At 48.4% G+C, this 14,868-nt stretch overlaps 1 protein-coding gene across 1 annotated transcript in view; it reads right to left on the bottom strand.

The window, feature by feature from the left end:
* The window catches only part of LOC309581063 (discoidin domain-containing receptor 2-like), a 51,258-nt gene that overhangs the window by 3,235 nt on the left and 33,155 nt on the right, over positions 1-14,868 (bottom strand). Inside the window, exons 7-16 of the mRNA XM_082295476.1 lie at positions 14,143-14,329; positions 10,104-10,350; positions 8,947-9,039; positions 8,293-8,450; positions 7,850-8,045; positions 6,475-6,719; positions 4,048-4,169; positions 3,506-3,703; positions 1,640-1,874; positions 34-183 (exon numbers count right to left, since the gene is read on the bottom strand). Coding sequence (XP_082151602.1) covers positions 34-183; positions 1,640-1,874; positions 3,506-3,703; positions 4,048-4,169; positions 6,475-6,719; positions 7,850-8,045; positions 8,293-8,450; positions 8,947-9,039; positions 10,104-10,350; positions 14,143-14,329 — 1,831 coding nt within the window. The remainder of the gene's footprint in view (positions 1-33; positions 184-1,639; positions 1,875-3,505; positions 3,704-4,047; positions 4,170-6,474; positions 6,720-7,849; positions 8,046-8,292; positions 8,451-8,946; positions 9,040-10,103; positions 10,351-14,142; positions 14,330-14,868) is intronic.

Consider the following 14,868-nt stretch of genomic DNA (forward strand, 5'->3'; position numbering starts at 1 on the left):
CTGAGTGAAGGAGGAGCCTGCTGCATTCCTTACCTGCCTGCCCTGGCTCCGGAAGAACTCCCCCGTGTTCTCGATGACCTGCTCGTCCGTGAGGAGGCTGTAGGGCTGCTCCTTGCACAGCACAAACATCTCCCACAGGGTGACCCCGAACGCCCACACGTCGCTGGCTGTGGTGAACTTGCCCTGTGGGCAGAGAGGATCTGCTCAGCCCAGGTTTGCTTTCAGCAAAGCCCTTTCAGTCTGCACCCTCTGCAGCTCAACATGAGGATGCACCAGGGAAAATGCTCCAAAAAGAGCCAGCACAGCAGGTGAGCTGCTCCCAGCCACACACACACAAGGATGACAGGGCTGTTTGTGGGGCAGGAGTAGCAAGGGGGGTCCCACAAGCCCTGAGAAAGTTTTCACAGGGGCAAAGCTTTGTAACAGGGAGCAGGTCCCAGAGAAGGCCAGAAACTTCTGTCCCTCCAAGAAATTCTGTTTGCAGCAGAATTAAATGAACTGGGGGGGGGGGGGGGGTGGACAGCTACTGCCTACCTCCACCCAAAACAGCAGAGCTCACAGAAGAGCCTTTGAAAGGGAAGCAAAGCCCTCAGGGTGAAAGCAGAGCCAGAGCAGACTCCAGACTCTTAGAGAAAGGCCCAAGACAATTTTGATTTTTGCACGTGTAAGAAGCCAGTGACAATCTTCTTGCAGTCCCTGTTTTCTGTCTTCAAAAAAATGTGCCCAAACTGGCTGTGTTTGGAACAATGTGTTTCTGGAGAAGTAAAAAGAAGATTGCTCAGAAAATAACACAAAACACTTGAGGGGCTGGAAGGCCTGTTTGGGCAGAAAACACCCAAGCCCCACTTCACCCAGGCTTATCTGGCAATCCTTGCAGTCTGTCAAGGTTTGGAAGATGTTCACACAGGGAAGATGGGAGTGATTTATGGTTTAGATGCAACTGTAACCAGGAAAAGAGGGTGGTTTTTAGGAAAGCGTGGGCCTGGCAGCCTTTATAGCAGAGGTAACTGCAATTTTCCTGGGTGCTTGGAGAGCATGTTGCAAGAAAGTAACTCACCAACTACTATGAGAAAGAAATACTTGGCTAAATATCCTCCAGAGTGGAGGTGTTTGCGCTGTGGAACAATCTGAGGGGAAAAAGCAGGACCCTTAAACATGAAAAAACCCCACAACCTGGCACTTGAAAAACTCATGAAGTTTTGTCCCTGCCCCTCTCAGCTTCCCAACTGGGGAAATAAGCACAGAGAGGCAACCTCCTTACAATTCCAGCAGGAATGTCAGGCACAGAACAGAAACCAGGCCCCAGAGCAGCTGGGGCTGCCCCTGGATCCCTGGCAGTGCCCAAGGCCAGGCTGGACATTGGGGCTTGGAGCAGCCTGGCACAGTGGGAGGTGTCCCTGCCCATGGCAGGGGTGGCACTGGATGAGCTTTAAGGTCCCTTCCAACCCAATCCATTCCATGACGTGCTGTATTTCCAAGGATATGAGTGATGTCCAACACAACCCTGTGGATTTCTCACCCAGGGCCAGGTGCAGCACAGATATTGGTGGTGCAAGGGCTGGCACACAGATGTGTCACTGCTTCAGGGGCACAGTGAGAATCAGAGCAGGAAGGAGGAGAGGCTTTGTGCAGTGCCTACCAGGAGGATGCTTTCCCAGGCCATCCAACGAATGGGCAGCACAGCTCTCCCCTGGATCCTGTAGTAATCCCCACTGTAAAGGTTCCTGCTCATGCCAAAGTCTGCAATCTTGATGGTGTAGTTGTTCCCCACCAGGCAGTTGCGAGTTGCCAGATCCCTGTGCACAAAGTTCAGAGATGCCAAGTACTTCATCCCCGAGGCGATCTGGGTGGCCATGTACAGCAGGTTGGAGTGGCTGCAGTAAAGGAAAATAAAACAAAGAAAAATCAGTGGAGTTCCCCCACACTCAGGACTTTATTGTATGTGATGGGTTAGTGACCTGTTGGTTTATTTCCTGCCATAACAGTGGAACTAAACTGTCTCATTCCAGGACACGAACAGCCAAGCTCCCAAGCTGAGTAAGCAGGAGCAGACAGGCTGTCCCTGAAATTCAGGCCTTTACAATCTGACATCCTTTAGATTTTTTTTTTTTTTTCAATATCAAACATTAATTTCGAGATTTTCAAAGAGTTCATGCATCAAAGCACCAACTTTTTTTGCAGAGAGACATGAAAAATGAAGCTCAGAATCTCATATCTTAAAAACCACTTAGCCTGGTATTTCAAACAACACCACTATTGAATGCTTATATTAACATAAGTGTGTCACTTCACATGAAAGAGAGTTTACTTGGTTTTAAATATGCTAAACATTACTGAAAATAGAAACAGATGCATTTCCCATCTAATTTAATTTTAATTCCTCCATTAGCAAAATGAAGATGGGATTAATAAAGCTGCAGGATACACAGACAGGGTTTGGACCACTGGACTCTCAGCATTCTTCCCACACTATTGCTCTGTGCTGCTCAGCCTGGTTCCCACTGCTGCTGCTCAAATGCTTCACACGACCAAGTGCTCACCAGGACACATCTGATAAACTGCTCCCAGTTTGTATTTCTCTAGTAAAGGTCAAAAAAAAAGGTCTTTGTCACCAGAACATGAAGAAAAGGGGACTAATCACAGAATCATGGAAGGTTTGAGTTGGAAGGGACTTTAAAGATCATTTCATTCCACCCCTGCCGTGGGCAGGGACACCTTCCACTATCCCAGATTAACACTCCTGACAGGTCCTGGCAGCAAGGCTGGTGCTGTCTGGCCATGGTAAGAGCCAGTCACCTCCTGTCCAGCACACCAGAGCTGGCTCTGCCTGCCAGCCTTGTGCCTGAACCACAAATCTGTGCAACCCTTTGGGGAGGAACACGCCAAAGGCTCAGCAGTGCTGCAGCTTCTGGTCAGTGCAGGGCTCTTTATCAAGCAGAATGTATTAGTCCTACATCACTCTCCTCTGAGGACAGCATTTCTGCAATAGCAGAGATGCTTTTATGTCAGATTTAATCCTCCCATTGAGGAGGGAGACGAGTGCCACTGCTGACAAAAAGTGGTTTTTCTTTGCCAAATATTCTCCTTCTGTTGGCTGATAAAATCTTCTCCTTACTGAAGCTCCACACTCAGCTCCTCTCATGCAATATTTTTTGGACACCAGGGAACATATGAACCTACTTAAAAGCCTAAGAGACATTATTGATTTTCATCCCAAAATTCTTGCTGTAATGCAACTGCTTTTCGTATTAATGAAATATTTGATGCAAGCCCACTAACATAAACAGATGGCCACCTCAATAAATACATCTGGGATGGTCTCTGTGACCAGAACAGCTCTGTCAGGGACACTTCAGGGGAACACAGAGGCCTCAGGAACAACCCCACAGCAAGCAGGACTGGTGTCCATGTGCCATGGCAGTGGCCAGGCTGCAGGAAGGTCCCTGCAGGGAAGGCACAGCAGATAAAACTGATTTATCCCAAAAAGACAGGCAGCTTCTCTTACGTGACACAGGGGATATTGTTTGAAATGGCAAATTTGCTGTAGATCTCCCTCTGGGACAGGAACTGGTTGAGGTCTCCGTTCTCCATGTACTCTGTTATCATGCACAGGGGGTCGTCCCGCACACACACGCCCAGCAGCCGGATGATGTTCGGGTTCTTCAGCCGGGACATGATCTTGATCTCCTTCAGGAAATCGTTCCTTGTAAACCAGAAAACACCTTTGAATCCTAAACCATTCCCGAGGACAGCACAAGTGGTGTGTTCCCAGCTCAGAGCAATTCACACTTTGCACACACAAGTGTGAAACTGGTTCTGAGCTCGTGTTCAACGCTGACCTTTCCCAGCAAACAGGATTAATGCAGCATTCCAGTCTGACATTCCAGCTTCCCCTACCCCCACTCCCTGCTGTGTCCTGCTCCTTCCATGAACACATGGAACATCCACCACAGACACACGACACTCCCACAGCAGTCCCCAGGGTTAACCTGTGCTTGGGGAGCATTGTTTTCCTCCCCAGCAGGTTGGCATTGCAGGTGCACTTACCTGGCTGTTTTGTTGACATCTGATCTCAGCATTTTCACTGCCACAAGTACTGGCTGGTGAGTGAATTCTGAGGATGAGACTCCCAGGAATTCCAGCAGGCCATCGGCTTCACAGAGGTGCACCTGCAGGGCAGAAGGCAGAGGCAGCTGTAAGAGCACACACGGGCAGAAAACCAGACGAAAACAACATCCCAGCCAGGTCACTGCTCTGTCACTGCTGGCAGAATGAACAAGTGAATGATCAGCAAAGGTGACACAGCTGTGATGAGAAATGACCCAAGGGCTGGCCCTAGATCCTGGTAAAATGTGTCCAGGATGTAGCCCATGACACAGGAGCACAGGGATCAAAGCCAGATGTGCCCCCAACACTACAGCACCTCACACAAGTCCAGAACCATCAAACCATGGCCTGGCTTGAGGCATTGCTCAGACTTTACTGAGGAGCATCCAGGAACTACAGCCAGTTATCCAAAATCCTCTAATTCCAGAGGAAAAAAAGAGGAGAAAAGCATGTGCATGTGTGTCTCTGATATGAACACCTCACCTGTGCATATACCCAGAGATGAATAGACAAATACTCTAATGACTACACACAATTCCAAATGTCTTCCAATAAATTAATGATTAAAGATATAAAATTGCTGCCAGGGTTGTACAAGAAGGGGTGACAAGACACTTGCTTAAGAAGTTACCAGAATATGCATCCAAATGGAGAACAGGGTGGGGAAAGCAGACAGACCTGAGGGTGTGGATGGGAGAAAGGACTGGAAAAGGGGAGCAGACTGGATGTGTCAGTGAAAGACTTGAAGCAGCGAGGAGAGTGTAATGGGAGCACAATGAATTTTGTATGAAGGGAGCAGCAAGAGCTTTTGTCACAAGCATGGTGAGGAGAAAAATGAGAGAGCAGAGAAAAATGGGACAAAGCTGAAGAACGGGAATGAAGGTACAAAGATGCTGCTGCAGTTCCACAGAGAATGAAGCTGCTGTGGGGAAAGTGCAGCCATAAGACCTGAGACAGGGAAGAGCCACAGGACTAAGCACAGGTAATTCTGAGGTGATGTGTCACCAGGGAGGGGTGGCTGGGAGAAAGGAGGAAAAAAGACTGAAAGGAAGAGTGGAGAGCTGAAAGAAGCAATAAGCCCTGTTTCTAGGAGCACAAAGAGCCAGAGCAGTGGAGCAGAGCACGTGATGGCCAGTTTGGTAAGGACTGAGGAGGTGAGAAGGAGAGGCAGGAAAATGTGGTGCAGCACATTTGCCAAAGAGTTTGTGATGCATGGAAAGGAACAGGCTCTGAATCCATTCTCAAGGAAAATGAGGATGGGAGAGCAAATCTCCCATCAACACAAAGGTAGAGTTATTGCAGTTACTAGAAGGACAGGCATGAGAAGAAAGGAGAAACCAGAAGCAAAACAATGAGAAAGTAACTCTCTCTGTGTCACTTTTGGAGCACAGAGCAGGATCCAGGCAACAGCAGAAAGGGCTGCACTGACAGCCAGGTGAGGAGGCTGAGGATGTCAGCACCTTCCCAGCACACAGAGTGAGCCAGGAAGAGGTGAGGGGACAGGGAAGGGGCTGGGGTGTCAGAATGGAGGAACCACAAAGATGAGCACATCACAGAGCAGGAAGCAGCCAGTAAAGGGCTGTGCTTGTCAAAATGTAATAGAGAGACAGACTTTAAGGCTGTGAGTGAACAAAAGCTGGGAAGAAAAAAAGACAGTGGAAAAGTGAGAGCAGGAGAGGGAAAGACCTGCTCAGGATAGAGCTACAGATGGTATGAAAATGAAGCAGGGAGAGAAGAAAAGGCGAGGTGAAAACACTGACAGCTTGAAAGGAGCTCAAGGAGCAAAGGGAAAGCTTGGCAGATGACAGATGTGTGCATCATTCTGCCTGAGGCTGCTGACAAACTGGGGCTTGAGCAAGCAGCAATGCCAGAAAATGAGGGTGCCACAGTGCTTGGGAAATGTCTTTGTTTGGGTCAGTGCACAGAGCACCCCCAGAAGCTCCATCTATGGCTGAGAAAGCTGTTTTTACAGCAAGGATCAGTGTTAGCTGGACTTTGGAGAGTTTTCAAACCCACATGCCTAAAGGTGGGTGACAGCCATCACATTTGAGATGTCCATGGAAGACATGAAAGCCTGGATTCCCAACCCTAGGTGGGAATTTACAGAGATACAGATAGCAAACAGAAAAAGTTTGCCAAGTTCATCTATTGATAAAGACTCCTGTGGTACCGAGCAGAGCCTCAGAGCTGCACAGGGGCTCAGTGGCTTAGCCTGAGGGACATCAGCTTTCCCCAAGAGCAAACACACATTTTAACTAAAACGCTGGAATGCAGACCCCTCAGTCCCACTGCACAGCAGCTCAGGAGATTAATCTCTGCCAGGCACCTCCTTTCTGCTGGAGGAAAAGCAGCAGAGAATGGCTGTACCTCTCCAAACTGTCCTTCCCCCAGCTTCTCCTTGAGCCTCAGCTGCTGCCGGGGGAATTCCCCCACGGAGATGTCCTTCTTGGTGAGGGAGTCCACGGTGAGGGCCGGCACTGCGTACATGTTGTTGCCGGTCACCCCCTGCAGGTGCACGATGTCCGTCTCAGCGTAGTGAGGGACGTTGTTCTGGAAGCCTTGGTGAGGGGTGGACTTGGTCAGGTCAGGCTCAGCATAGTCCCCACTGCACACTAAGGGGAGCCAAAGACAGGTGAGTCACACGCTCATCCCTCAGAACCAGTGTGTCCCAGTTTCCGCTCCTCCCAGTCCCACAGCTCTGGGAATTCGGCCGCCTGCTACCCCCTACTGAGGGACACCCACACGGGAGACACTGCTCTGTTTTAACCAGGGCTTCAACCAGAACAAGCTGTGGAATACCTGTGAGCTGCTAGCAAATTCCTGCTCAACACAGCCTGTTCTAGCCAGTCATGAGTCTTGTCCAGACAGGGAGGCGAGTCTGAAGTGATTTTCTGTTTCTGATTCATCCTAAGTACAATCAGTTTCCATTACCTGATGCAGGGATCTTTTTTACAATGTCAAACTTGCTCTGGATTCCCTCCTGCTACAAGAACTGATCAAGGCTTCTATTTGCCATGTCCTCCGGTAGCAAACTCCTCTCCCTCTTACAGTTATTCACATAAATATGGGATAATGCTTTGGAATTCACTCCCTGTATGGTCAGTACTACACAGAACATTTGTTCTGCTTCGAATTCATGCCCTGGCTCAATCCAATCAGTCTCCCTGTGCAGAATAATGCTGGATCTTAGCAACTTGTCAGTGTGAGGAATGCAGCACTGCCCTTCCATTCACTGATCAGCACTGCCCTCACCGAGTACAAAACACTGTTGGAAACATTCCCTTCTGTGTGGGTCCAAAAGCTCCCCAGGGGCTGGAAGCCAGGACACCACGGACAATTCCCTGCTCTATTTCCTTCTGGTTTTTCTACAGAAATTTCAAAGAGCCCTGGGTGCAGAAAAAGATGCTAAAGGTCTTCTCCCAAGAGTGCTGCAGGCAGCAGCTCCACAAACGATGTGTGATTGCTTTGACTGCCCAAATCAGCTGCTAAAAGATGACCTGGGTAATACATAAACAGTCTTCAAACAAAAAAATAAAAGGCCACCACCCTCTAGTGGGGCTGCTGCTCCAGCTGTCACAGTTCCATGCCGAAAAGTGTCAGAGCTCCACAATACTGCCTGAGGTCCCTGGGTTATTGCATTGCACAGGAGTCAAAGGTGGCAACTTAAACAAGTGGCACATGTTACAATCTGACAGAAATAACAAAAGAAGAAACATGCAGTTCTGGAGACTGATGATGTTACCTGAATCCTCTGCACTTTGGGAGAGCTCTGGAAGCTTTTGGAGCAGTGTAGCTGGCTGGTGATATTCCAAATCCAGTGGGAAAGCACGTTCATAGGTGGGATTTGACTGGTGGATCTGGGTCTGGTTGTTGGCAATGGTGTAGCTGTAGAAGGAGAGGCGAACGGTGGCATCCTCCTCCAGGATTCGGCGTGGGGCCTGCAGAGAGAGGGGAAAAAAGCCCAAAACACTGAGGCAACACTCAGTTGTTAAGTAATGCCTTGGCTGCAACCACAGCAACTTCCAGTAACGTCTTGGACAGGGCTGGCATCCTCCCCTGCTGTGGGAGCAGCTTTAGCGACTCCATGGAGCTGGGGAAACCCTGTGCTTTTCACAGAGTTCTGAGCTCATTAGGGTTAATGATTAGTTCTGAATTTGTGTCTGCAAAATAGCCCCATTGTATTACCTTTTCCAACCTTTTCTGAACATATTGCTTCCAAAGAATGATGATTATAATCATCAGGAGCAGCAGAATAATAGCCACAAGGCAGCCCACGAGGATGGAGGTGTTGGAGTCATCTGCCTTCTCCCCTATCCAGGTGCTGGTTACGGAAGATGTGGTTCCTGCAATCACAGAGAAGGAGAATCTGGGGTTAAAGCACCAGAAGTTTTCTGTGCTGGCCAACTTCCTACAGTCTGGTACAGAAAAGATCTTGGGCAGCTCCCTGAGCATTAACATCAGCTGTGTTCACATTTTGCTCTTACCAGAAATTCTCATTTTGGAGGCTCAAAGAGCTAAGAATTGTGCAGAGAACTTCTGCAACCAAACACGGCTCTGAGCAGAACAGATTCCTGCAGTGGATCCATCCTAGAGCAGACAGTGCTCAGAGTTCCACTGATTCCATCTAAGCCTCATGTTCAGAGGCAGCTCTGGCCAGCTGAGGGCAGGAGGACCAACTGAGGCTCAGGGGACTGTCAGATGCTGCCCTGTGCATAAGGCACCACCCAAACCATCCCCAGATCTCCAGAAACGGAGGGAAAGAGCACATTAACTGGGATGTTCCTGTGAAACTCCCCAACACTTGAGCCCTTGGCATGGCCAAGGGGCAGAAGCCCTTACCCCAGGTGCCTTCAGTAACGTTGTACTCCGTTTCCAGGAGATCCATGGTGCTTGTGGCTGCCGTAACGAAATTGGGATTCACACTCTCCATGTCTGGGAAAGGAAAGGGAATGTGTCAGCCCACCAAAACCTTCCTGCTCCTGCCAGCAGTCCCTGCAATCCCAACCCCAGCAGGAGGGTGCTGGGGTCCAGGCAGCAGGTCAGGAACCCAGCAGAGGGGCTGCTGTCTCCAAGGTAAGCAACAAGCAGCACTGAGGGCATTCCTCTCTCAGGAATGTCCTCTCACTACAGCTGATTAGAGACCTTGGAGCCAGATCTTTTCCTGCCAGTCCTTGGTTTTCTTTTTCCTGCCAGTCCTTGGTTTTCTCCAAGACTCTTGTCCTTTTCCTTTCAGAGCCTTTTAAAGCACCTCATGGCATTGACTTCTACATCATAGTTAAAACTTAAGGTAAAAAAAAAAAAGACAGCCTCCATTTTTTAATAATCTGCTAAACTTGATCTCCTCATCTCTAGATATACTTGAATTATTCATAACAAAATACTTGGTAAAGAGAAGCAAAAATCAACCTCATAGCCAGCAGGCAGCTGGGGAAGTGGAGGCAGATACTGATATCTTCAATCTGGTGACCAGTGACAGCACCCAGGGAACAGCTGGAGCTGGGCCAGGGCAGGCTCAGGCTGAGAGCAGGGAAAGGTTCTTCCCCCAGAGGCTGCTGGGCACTGCCCAGGCTCCCCAGGGAATGGGCACGGCCCCGAGGCTGCCAGAGCTCCAGGAGCGTTTGGACAGGGATGCCCAGGGTGGGGCTCTTGGGGGGTCTGTGCAGGGCTGGGACTGCACTGGATGATCCTGGTGGGCCCTTCCAGCTCAGGATACTTTGTCATTCTGTGATCTGTTTCAAAAAAAAACAACTGCTCTGCAGCCCAATTTTTGGTTGCCCAGGTCGTGCTTCTGCACATGTGCATCAGTGGCAGCCTGGAAAACATCCACCCAACCTTTCAGCCCCTGCATCGCCCTTCCAGTGCCTGCACAACCTCCTCCTTCCCATTGTGCAGCCCACAGTGCTACACTCCTGTGAGCCCCACATCTCCTGCACTCCCACGCCAGCTCTTCTGCTCCCTGTGCTTCTCCAGGCCTGCCTGACCGCAGGAGCACTCACCTGACTGGAAGGAGATCTCGCTCATCATCATCCACGTGTCGGCGAAGTAGAAGCGGCACAGGATGGCCTTGCCCACGCGCTGCTGCAGGGGGACGGTCACAAACCTGGCACTGGGGTTTTTGTCATCCAAAACCGTCGCCACCCCCACAGGCTCGGGCTCCCAGTCTGCAATCAGGCGGGGTTTGAACAGACACTCCACCCTCTGGAAAATCTTCACCCCCTTGGAAAACATGTTGTTACAGTGCACCTGGGAAGAGGACAACGGACTAAATCAAGCCCCAAGGATGTTCCGTTCATGAACATTCTCCATGCCCAGTATCTCCCTGTAAGAATGCAGAATGAGTGACTTGTTCCAGCATGCAATGGGAACACCTGTGCAAAAAGCTGCTCTGGAACAGCTCTGAACTTTACCTGCAAGAGCTACATTCATGGTCAAACTCTGACAGGCTCTTCAAAAGGCCCATATAAAAATCAATCAAGCAAACCCTGTACTAATCTAAAGCCTTGCAGACCAATTCTCTTTGAACATTTAACCTAAGAAGGGAAAGAAAAACCACACCTAAACTCTTAGTGTTAAAAATGTTATATTATTTGAATTGCTTGACATGAATAGCTGGAATTGTTAGGCCACAAGCTGAACTTAATCTGAACTACACGGTTCTGTACTGCAAGTCAAATATGGATTAGAGTAAACCCTAGAGCTAATAATCTGATCATTGATAATAGGAAATATGGATTGTAGTGAAACTTGTAGGTAACAATCTGATCATTAATAATAGTTAGAATAAACAAAGCTGCAGCTTAAATATTACTTAAAGATCAATAACTGGAGTGGACCGCCCACAGATTGTGGTCTGTGAGCTGTAACAACCATGTTAAAAAAATGAACTACTGAACCCACCAAAACCCCCACAGAAACCGATCTCAGAGGCCAGAGTGGAAACAATGACACAGCAGCCACTTGGTAATGAAACAGTGAAGCAATGAAGAGCAAGGAGAATCCAGACCCTAATACTGCTCTTGGATTCTTCTTCTGTCCCTCTTGGCATGAGAGATCCCAGGGATTTCTTTGTGGTCCCTTTTTTGAGGTACCAGCTGAAGCTGTGAGATGTCACAATTGATCTCTGCCATTAGATGAGGTTTGTCTTCTAAATTTCTTTAGCATTTAGAAACTTTTGGCACCTGCAGTCTAAGCTAATGGCTTCCGAAAACCACAAACGAGTACAAACTCAAAAAGATACTCCCCTGTGACACACACCCTGCTGTGGCTGCACCTTGAATACAATCAAGGATCTGAGTTTTATATGAGGTTTTTTTATGAGTTTTCTGAGGGGAAAACCCTCACAATAAGCCTGCATCCATCAGCCTCTCCTGGTGGCTCAGCATCAGGTTGTCTCTGCTGCAATTGCAGCCCTGGTTTAGCTGGAGACACTGGAGTTTAACTGCAATCACTGTGCTGGCACAACAGCACCTCACTGAACAGAGACACCCTCTCATCTCCCCGTTGCAGCTCCACAACCCGTGCTCACACTGAGCAGTTCACAAGCACCTCCCAGGCTGACTCCACACCTCCCTAGCTGGGGTGTGTTTTACCTTCCAAGAGCTGGGAGCAACTTTCTCTCTCCTTGCTCGCAGGCTGCAGCATCAAAGTGACATCTCCATCACCACCAAACACCTGGCACTCCCCCAGGCCTTCAGGAAGCAGGCTTTGGGAAAAGGGACAAGCTTTGGAAGCTTCCTTTATGCTGTTCCACTGTCAGTCAGCAATGCAAACCTTACCCAGCTCCTTTTCAACACCCACCACGGAGTTCTGCCACGCAGACCTGAAGCTCAGGACCACAATCTCAGCACTGTGGCCACTGATCTGAACCAGAAGAAATAAGGTGACTCAAAGTCTTCAGTATCCCTCAGGCTGCTCCATTCTCACAGCCACAGTGGTCCAACCCTCCCCAGCGACTCCAGGAATCATTTCCTAATGGCTATGGAGGATTTGCCATGGTGACAACAACAGTTTCCAAACCACCTACAGCCTTGAACCCTATTAATTGCTTGGCCTCTGTAAGGTCCTGCAGTGAAAAGCAGTGAAGCAGTAATGAGGACAACAGGCCTGATGAGCAGCAAAAAGACAAAAGGAGGTTATTTGCATATAATTAGGACCAGATGAAGCATAGAAAACATTATTCAACAAGGAGAAACAGTCATTCATAAGCAGGCAGGAAAGCCTGACGCCTGGAATATACAATTTGTGCCATATTTGGGCAGGAGTTGGATGTGTTTCCATCCTGGACTGATACAGAGACATTTTCTATTGCAAACATCTCCTACTAAAGTCCAACTTTACAGCATGCAAGCCTATGCAATGCAGTTGTGATGTTACTAACATTTATTTTTAATACTTCCTCAGATACTGGGGAAGCCCAGAGGACTGGGATAAAGCTAACAGGTAAGAGGATGCAAAAATTATCCACAGACCACCTGGCCTGCACAAAAGAAATGCAAAGCTGAAAGAGGCAACATTCAATAAATAATAAAGATTGATTTATGCTAATCAGAACTGCTTTTTAATTAAGTGCTGGATGAAGTAGCTGTTTTTATGATCTGATGTGTTTGGTTTATCAGGATGCTTGTGTTTACAAGACAGATTTTTGGAAGGCATCTGTCCCCAATGTCCCAGTGTGGGCTCGTGTATTATATTAATTTGATTAAATATTGTCAACTAGTAAATGCTACAAATTTTAAGGCACAAATTCTTCTCTGATTTTCTGACAGGAATGGATTCCTAAATCAAAATTTTTTGCTACTCTTTTTCAATGACCTCAGGGAGACAGAAGAATCAACAGCAATAAAATAAACTAAACAGGAGGGAGGGAATTGCCTAAAATAATCTCAAGGACTGACTCATGTCAGGGTAGTGAACTCAGGGACACAATATAAGTGATGCTTTCCACACTGGACTTTTATCCTGGACACTAATAACTTGGAACTGGCTTTTAGCATGATCCCAAAACCTTAATGACCACTGGCTCCCTCTCTCTTGGCTTGGAGGATTAATATCATCACAAGATTCACAAACAAAGAGGAATCATCCAAAAGCAGGAAATTGGTACCATTCTTTTGTGCAATTTGATAGAAAGCCTGCATCCAGGTCCAGATTCTGTACCTCCAAAAGAGTAATCAGCAAAGAAAGAAAGGACTGGGTGACAGCTCCAAAAATGACCCTTGGTCTCACCAGGAAGGCATTGAGAAGTCCTGCCAACTTAGTTTACTGAAGCAAAGATTAAGAGAGTGGTTTAATCAAGGTTGAGAAGCAGAAGATTTCTGAGAAGGCAGGACTCTTATTTTTGCCAGCAAAAGCAGGCAAAGAGCCAACAGTTGCAAGTTAAAAATAGACAAAATAAAACCAGAGTAAGTAACCACCAAAACAATTTACTTAAGGATGTGGTGGGTTCTCCTTCATTTGAAATCTCTACAAGAAAAGCCACCAATCCTTTTTAAAAGATCCTGCTGTTTACTACAGACCCAAAGTTCAGCTCTTGTTTTTCCTGTGTGTTCAAACAATTTCCCACAGCACAAGCACAGGCTGAGGCATCCAGAGAAATCAAAATGGAAGCGCAGCCACATTCCTTTATCTCCAGGGTCAGTAAATCCTACATCCTAAATCCATCTCAGCTGCCTAAACACTGCTTCAGGTGTCTGCTTTTTATTCCTTCAAGCCAAATACTGGAAGGAGAGTCTGAGCTCTGAAGAAGCAAGTGCTCACCTGCTTCACCTTTCTACACTGGAAAACTTGGGGTATCTCCTGCTCAAATTCTGCTGTCAGGCACTTCCTGTATCCTCATGCTTTTGGAAGAGGATTCAAGGCCAGGTTGGACGGGGCTTGGAGCAACCTGGTCTAGTGGAAGGTGTCCCTGCCTGTGGAAGAGGGTGGAACGAGATGAGCTTTAAGGTCCCTTCCAAGCCATTCAATGACCCAAAGGGGCAACCTGGAAGCCCCTAGACCCAAGGCTTGTGCCCCTGGAGAGGGTCCAGGCTGAGTTACCTTCATGGAGGTGAAGTTCCGTGGGCGGTCAAACTGGAACTCCATTTCCACAGCGCCTTTGCTGAAGCTCTCGTTCTTCCAACCAACGTAGTCATAGCCCGGCCACACACGGTACTGGTGGCTCTGGGTGAAGTCATCCAGCCCCAGCACTCCATCTGTGAGCTGGCCCAGCCCTCCATACAGGTGCCTGGCCAGGGAGAACCAACAGTCAGCCAGAGCTCCAGTGGGAAACCACATGGGTCTTCCAACCAGGACCAGGAAAACATCAGTTTTCCTACTCTTAACCCATCCTGGGCAAGAACTCACTCCCTGTTCTTATGCAGCACCACCTTGATGCTGTTTGGGCTGGGATTTTAACATTGTTCCCAGCTTGGGAAAAGACAGAAGTTTTTGCACTGGTGTCAAGGACTAAGAGCAAAGCTGAGCTACAGCCAGAGCCTCTGGAGAACAAAACCAGACTATGGAAAATGAGTCTGTGTGTTCTCCCAACAGAGCTGGAAGTGCAGCATCCCACCATGCAGCTGCATGGGAGGAGCTCTGTTCATCCTGTGCTGGGGGAAGCAGTGGGGAAAGTCCTGCAGGCAAGCACAGGAAAGCAGGGAAGGGGGGAGTGAGACCACAGCCAGCTCTAACCAGGATCACTTCTGGCACTGCTCCTTGTGCAAGAGGAGAGCGTTATTGGCTCTTTCCCAGGCTGATTGGACTCTTTGCCAGGACTCTGCCTCA

Source organism: Coloeus monedula, assembly GCF_965178545.1.
Source record: "Coloeus monedula genome assembly, chromosome: 21".
Classification (NCBI taxonomy): domain Eukaryota; kingdom Metazoa; phylum Chordata; class Aves; order Passeriformes; family Corvidae; genus Coloeus; species Coloeus monedula.